Source organism: Diabrotica undecimpunctata, chromosome 5, assembly GCF_040954645.1.
Source record: "Diabrotica undecimpunctata isolate CICGRU chromosome 5, icDiaUnde3, whole genome shotgun sequence".
Lineage (NCBI taxonomy): Eukaryota > Metazoa > Arthropoda > Insecta > Coleoptera > Chrysomelidae > Diabrotica > Diabrotica undecimpunctata.
The window spans coordinates 56416027-56423529 of NC_092807.1; the positions used below are offsets into that span (position 1 = coordinate 56416027).

The 7503-nt window shown below is 36.3% G+C and overlaps 1 protein-coding gene across 1 annotated transcript; it reads right to left on the reverse strand.

Annotated features, from left to right (window-relative positions):
* Positions 1 to 6065: 6065 nt before the first annotated feature.
* LOC140442204 (uncharacterized) lies at positions 6066 to 7202 on the reverse strand. Its single transcript, XM_072533281.1, has one exon. The coding sequence runs from the start codon at positions 7200 to 7202 to the stop codon at positions 6066 to 6068; it is 1137 nt and encodes a 378-aa protein (XP_072389382.1).
* Between the last annotated feature and the right edge of the window lie 301 nt (positions 7203 to 7503).

The window sequence follows — 7503 nt, forward strand, 5'->3', positions numbered from 1 at the left end:
AATCAACTGCAATATAACAAAAATACAATACAGAATAATCCGAACTTAAGCAATCAAAATCACGCGACTTACACACAAGCGACGGGTAGAACAAATGTAAATCATGTCCATAAACAGAGGAGTAACATTACTTTCTAACAAGGTGCGACACAATCCCCTTTGTTATTTAAAATTTTCGATGGGGTGCTTATAATTCAAAGGGGGCGCTGGGAGGGGATAGAATTTTTATACTGTAAATTGTAAATTTAAGAATAAAATTCGATATATTTTAGGTTTTTTTCACATAGTACATAAAAACGCTAAAAATGAATTTATTCCATACATATGAACCGCATATGGTATTTCAGGTATGTATTACAAACGAAAAGTGATACAGTATTGCTAAAGCAGAGTTACAGCACCTTACAACGCAAAGCAAAACATAGTCATACGTCGAGAAAAATAATATCACTGGTTAACCTATTAATAGATCTTGTGTGAAGAGCCAGGTGTGTTTGTCCTTACACCTCGTCCTGATACCTTTGTTTTGCGAACCAGTCATAGGTGGATGGTTTTTTCCTTAGAGAATACGTTTTGTTCTTAGGGAAGTAGGTTCACTTTTCTATATTTTCATGAAGGACCACCCAGAATACTGGGACAAATAAAAGTTTCGCAAATAACGTTTTAACAAGTCTATTTAAAAAATTACAAATAAGGAGTTTGGACTTTGGACGCCGATAACTTGCCTACGACAGCTGATTTACGAAATTTAGTCGTCTTGAATTTATGTGCAGAAAAAACTAGATAACTTGTCCGTGATGCGATCGACACGAACTAAGTAAAATTATTAGTATTCCAACTGTGTTAAACATTCTGAAGTGCGGCTAGCGCGAACGAGAGCCCCGAGATCACCCAATGCTGGATTCGAACTGATCCTAACTCACCCCCTTAAATATCGCTGGGCCCATGCTTTTCCATTTAAAAAAACGAAACTTTGGTTCCTTCCGTTGTTCCGACTGAAACCCCGTTTTTTATATAGTCCATAGTTTAGCCGTAATCAAAGAAAGCCAGAGGTTTGGCGCAACCTGTATATATGCCAGTGTGTATAAGTGTATTTCTAATATATATATATATATATATATATATATATATATATATATATATATATATATATATATATATATATATATATATATATATATATATATATGCTAGTCAGTGGGATCCACATGTCCGAAGATCAAACCGGTCTCGCTCCAGAAGAGCTAATCATTCTGGATCGGTACCTATCTGACCCCCAGGTTTTTCCTCCACCCCTTCACTACGTCTGACATACGCAGTGAAGGCTTATGAACTTTACGTCGGGCGATTTGGGTAATGAACAACACCCTCCGTATCTACATGGTTGTGGTTAGGCCACCTGAAATTAAGGGGTAGCTAAAAGCTTTTCTCCCTAGTTACTTTACTGAATTTATTTGGTATGAGCATTACTTTGGACTTGATGTCCCTAGGATGTGTGTGCCCTGCGCGGAGGGACATCAGCCTGAGCTGATGTCCCTCCGCTCAGGAAATGTGTGTGTTCGGTCACTCAGCTGCCGATTTGGCAAAAATTAATTTGTTCTCCTCGCCAGCTGAGCGCCCGACTGGTCTGGCCATCGAGCCCATGCTTTCCGCACATGGCCTCGATGCTCAGAAAGTCGCGTTCTGGTCTCCCAAATAGACCTGCCTTAAGGGCCTGAGCCAAAAAGTTGGCTATACGAAGAGAGCATAAGGCTCTCTTTGTACTTTCCGCGTGCTTATGCATGTATGTGACAGGGGTCAGTATCACTTGAATTACCGTTGGATTATGAATAGATGTTGGTCTATTCATTGTCACTATAATTTACTCGCGAAGTTAGAAGGTGTTTTATAACGGGTTTTTATTCTAATACTAAAGCCTAAAACTAAATATTTTTTTTGGTGGTAATTCCTGGTGTCTAGAACTCTAAAATGCCAGACCCCAGTTGTTACCTTTTTTTTTTCCTACTTCTAACCCGCGTTGTATTTGACTCGTATGTGCCTATCTCAAACTTTACGTTTACTTTTATGCTACTGGGACATATCCAGCTATTTGTTGTTTAGGCCGTCTATGTGTCGTCCTGATGTTTGCATCATAGTCCGTTAGCTCTCGCAGCTTTCTGTTTGGGTGATCTCTTATCTCATTGAATATGTCATGTGCTTTTTCGTTCATTGTGTGGAGAATTCTTTTCTGTTTTGTATCTCTATATAAGTATCTTAGTAATACGTATTTCGGTACATTTAGTGCTTCTCTGATTAGCTGATTTTGAGCTACTTGTAATTTCTTCCTGTTTGATTTGCATGTATGTCCCCATGCTGCTGATGCGTATGTTAGCGTTGGAAGGATTATGCTATTTGCTACACTTATTTTTGTCCAGAAATTTAGTTTGCTTTTCCTGCCTATCAACGAGGCAAGTTGTATCTTTGTTAATTTTGCTTTATGTACTGATTGATTAACATGTTCAGTGAATGTGAGCTTGTGATCAAGGGTCACTCCTAGATATTTAGCTTGATTGCTCCATTCTATGTTTTCGTTTGCTAGATTCAGTTCCATATTGGGTATTTGTCTCCGTTTTCTAAACATGACAGCATGTGTTTTTTCCGGGTTTAGTGCTATTTTCCACTTTATACACCATGCATATAATCGATTCAGAGAGCGTTGTAAATCTCTGGTTGCAAAATTTATGTTTCTATTGCTTGTTGCTAACGCTGTATCGTCTGCGTACAGGCTAAGCAGAATTCTATGATTGCTGGGTGTATCTGCGGTGTATATGGTATACAGATATGGAGATAGCACCGCTCCCTGAGGCACACCTGCCTCCAGAGTTCCGACTTCGGACAGGGCAGGCCCTATTCGAACTCTGAATCTCCGGTTTGTCAGGTATGACGCAAGGAGACATGTCATCGCCTCACTGAATCCATTTTGGCTCATTTTGTAGAGAAGGCCTTCGTGCCATACTCTGTCGAATGCTTTACTAACGTCTAGAAACGCTGTATCGGTGTACATTTTCTCATTATATCCTTTGGTGATGAATTCCGTTAGCCTAAGTACTTGTAGTTTACAAGAGTGCCTGGATCTAAAGCCGAACTGTGCTTCTGGAATCATTCCGATTGTTTCAGACTCTATTTGTAGTCTTTTTAAGATTACTCTCTAGGCTATTTTACTTAAACATGAAAGTAGGCTTATTGGTCTGTAGTTTTGTGGAAAGCTCCCGTCTTTTCCCGGTTTTCCAATCATTATCACTTCGGCTTCTTTCCACCTGTCTGGAAAGTATCTCAGTCGTAGTATTCCATTTACTATATTGTTCTGAAGCTATTTTCTTGTGGCATTTTAAATTAATTACTATTTAACTGGGAATAAGCCACAATTAAAGGTTAAAATACGTTTATTGACGTTTCAATTTCCACTTCGGAAATCGTTCTCAAAATACAAACATTAGTAAATTAAACAAATTTTGTTTTTGTTACTTAGTGAAAAATTCTTCTATTAATTTAATTTTATCTGACTCATCTATATTGACAATTCAGACATACATTATACATTTTAAAGTAGACGACTTTAAAATGATATTGCCAATATTGTTGAGTTGCGTTCCTGGGACGACTTTACTTATAAGATAGTTCATTCGATTACATGAAATCAACTTTAACTTGAGAATATCCGTCAGAAAAGATCATAACATGTAATTCGTCTTTAAAAAGACAAATACATGCCATGATGACAGTAAAATTCTCCTGTTAGTGATTCCATAGTAAATTATGAGGGAAAAACCAGGAAAAAAACCTCATAATACTATCCCGACATGGTAAGTATTTGATCTTGCATTTATTTTACCTTCAATAAATACCAAATTCCGATTTTATATGTTTGTTATTTAAAAAATATAAATGATGTATTCTCTATATGTTACTGACTTACCAATACTGGTATTTTCTTTTTAATAACTTCCTCTTTCAATATGGGTAACCAGATCCTACTACATTCTGCCGAGGAATTCGCGACACAATTGGTCTCATTTAGCATAATTAGAGCCGCTTCTTTGATTTTTCTCTTTTTACCATCCGTTTCTTTTAGGACTATATTTGAATCATTCCATTGAACCCTATGTTCATTATCCCATGCATGTTTACATATTTGAGATCTATCAAATTCTCTATTTTTAATATAGGATTGATGTTCACTTATTCTAACATTTAATGGCCTTGATGTTTCACCTAAATAAAACTGATCGCATTCACAAGGTATTTTATAAATGCAATTCTTTGTCCTTTCTTGTTCATTGTTAGGTTTGGTTTTGGACAAAATAGATCTCAACGTGTTTGTTGTTTTGAATGTTGTTGAAATGTTGAATTTATTTCCTATCCTTTTAAGCTTTTCCGATAATCCTTTTATATATGGTATTGTTATTTTCCTCGTATTATCCCTTGTATATGTTGTAGGATCTCGTTCTAAGTTGTTTTGTTCTATTCGATCTATTGTTGAAAATTCCTTATTTATAAACGATAAAGGATAATCATTTTTTAATAAAACATTTTAATTGTTTTATTAAAAAATGATTATCCTTTATCGTTTATAAATAAGGAATTTTCAACAATAGATCGAATAGAACAAAACAACTTAGAACGAGATCCTACAACATATACAAGGGATAATACGAGGAAAATAACAATACCATATATAAAAGGATTATCGGAAAAGCTTAAAAGGATAGGAAATAAATTCAACATTTCAACAACATTCAAAACAACAAACACGTTGAGATCTATTTTGTCCAAAACCAAACCTAACAATGAACAAGAAAGGACAAAGAATTGCATTTATAAAATACCTTGTGAATGCGATCAGTTTTATTTAGGTGAAACATCAAGGCCATTAAATGTTAGAATAAGTGAACATCAATCCTATATTAAAAATAGAGAATTTGATAGATCTCAAATATGTAAACATGCATGGGATAATGAACATAGGGTTCAATGGAATGATTCAAATATAGTCCTAAAAGAAACGGATGGTAAAAAGAGAAAAATCAAAGAAGCGGCTCTAATTATGCTAAATGAGACCAATTGTGTCGCGAATTCCTCGGCAGAATGTAGTAGGATCTGGTTACCCATATTGAAAGAGGAAGTTATTAAAAAGAAAATACCAGTATTGGTAAGTCAGTAACATATAGAGAATACATCATTTATATTTTTTAAATAACAAACATATAAAATCGGAATTTGGTATTTATTGAAGGTAAAATAAATGCAAGATCAAATACTTACCATGTCGGGATAGTATTATGAGGTTTTTTTCCTGGTTTTTCCCTCATAATTTACTATGGAATCACTAACAGGAGAATTTTACTGTCATCATGGCATGTATTTGTCTTTTTAAAGACGAATTACATGTTATGATCTTTTCTGACGGATATTCTCAAGTTAAAGTTGATTTCATGTAATCGAATGAACTATCTTATAAGTAAAGTCGTCCCAGGAACGCAACTCAACAATATTGGCAATATCATTTTAAAGTCGTCTACTTTAAAATGTATAATGTATGTCTGAATTGTCAATATAGATGAGTCAGATAAAATTAAATTAATAGAAGAATTTTTCACTAAGTAACAAAAACAAAATTTGTTTAATTTACTAATGTTTGTATTTTGAGAACGATTTCCGAAGTGGAAATTGAAACGTCAATAAACGTATTTTAACCTTTAATTGTGGCTTATTCCCAGTTAAATAGTAATCCATTTACTATGTTTGCAATGTACACTATGATCTTGTTTGGTATATTTTTAATTGCCCTGTTAGTGATTTTATCAGGTCCAGCTGCTTTCTTTGGATTTAATAGTTTGATTAGATCTTTGATTTCATCCGGGCTTGTGTGTTCTAGGCCTATTATGCCTTTTCTTCTTCTTATGCGTCTAGCGCTTCTTTCTACTTCCTCCGTGAAGTCTAGATCTTCTGCCGGGTGAAAGTTTTGCATGTTGTTGGTTTCGAGTGTCTCTCGCATTACTTCAGCTTTTTCTTGTTCGGTAAATACTCTACCGTTTGTTCCGTGTAGGGGCGGTATAGGTTTTTTTATCTTTCCTGAGTATTTTTGATACTTTCCAGAAAGCGGATTGATTTGGATTTAACTCTTGGATAAAATTGTCCCAGTGCTCGCTTCTGTGCTCATTTAGTCTTCTGTTGACTTCTCTGTCTAATTCATTAGCAATTCTTTTGTCTTCTTGATTTCTAGTTCTTTGCGCTCTTCTTCTTTTTCTATTTTTTTCTTTAATGAGATCTTTTAGCTCATTTGAAATTTCTTTAAATCTGCCTTTTTGCGTTATTTTATTTTCTGTTTTTGTGCTAACATCGATGGCATTTAGCATTGTTTGTTCTAGTTTTGTGATACTTTCTTCTAGTTCTTCTATATTGTTGATTATTGGAATTGCTCCAATATTTTCGCTTACTACTCTTCTGAAGTTAGGCCATTTAATTTTCTTTATTTGGTGGGGCTGTAGTGGATTTAATTCCACTGCGCCTAGGGTCATGACGATTACATTATGCGTGGAATCGCCTTCAGTTACAGATTGTATTTCGTGTTGTTGCCCTATGTTGTGCAGAATTGCTATGTCGATGTGTGACGGAAGTTCTCCATGGAAGCATGTTGGGTCTGTGGGACCCGTTACTATGGTGTTATTTTTGTTTTCGAGATAGGCACAGAGTCGTCTACCGTTAACATTCGTGCGTCTGTCAAACCAGTTGGGCGATCTAGCGTTCAGATCGCCGATAATTATCGTCGGTTCGTCGGAATCTAATATTAGATCGAGATCTTCATTTAGTACCGGATCGTGTGGTCTAACGTATGCCGAAACTATTTTCAGCGTCTCGTTAGCCATGACGATTCGAACTATTGTCGCTTTCATGGTGACCAGGCCAAGTGGTGTGGGCACTAGATCGTGGTCTATTTGCCCTCTTACCATAATGGCCGTGCCACCTGAGCGTGAAGTACGATCTTCTCTATAGATGACATAACCAGGAATTTTTGTTTTAATTCTCTCGACTAGTCTAGTCTCTTGTAAGGCCATGACATCTATAGCGAGTCTGTTGGTAATCTCGTCAAGAATGTTAATTTTCGAACGAATCCTGCCCGAATTCCACGATCCGATCTTTAGCTCGTCCAACTGTTCTGGCATTATTCGTTTCTACATCTGTTCATCGCATCGAGGACAAGTGTGATTTTTTCGAACATTCCCGAGAAATGGTCTGTGAATGCTCTTAACTGGATGTTCATGGCAGCGATAAGTTTATCGCTGTCGGTGGAGGCGCTCGTTTGTGCTACAGGAGCAGCTTTTGGAGGTTCAGCTGCTTTTGTCGCTGCGGCATAACTTACATTAGGCCGGGTGGTGGGTGCACTTGGTACATCTCTGAATTTAGGAGTAGTTGTTGCTCTGGTTTTCCTTTTTGGTGCTTTTGAGCACCACCTGTAGCTGGCTG

Bases quoted from the DNA above. Each gene is read 5' to 3' on its own strand.
- LOC140442204 (XM_072533281.1), bottom strand. From the start codon at position 7,202: ATGCCAGAACAGTTGGACGAGCTAAAGATCGGATCGTGGAATTCGGGC.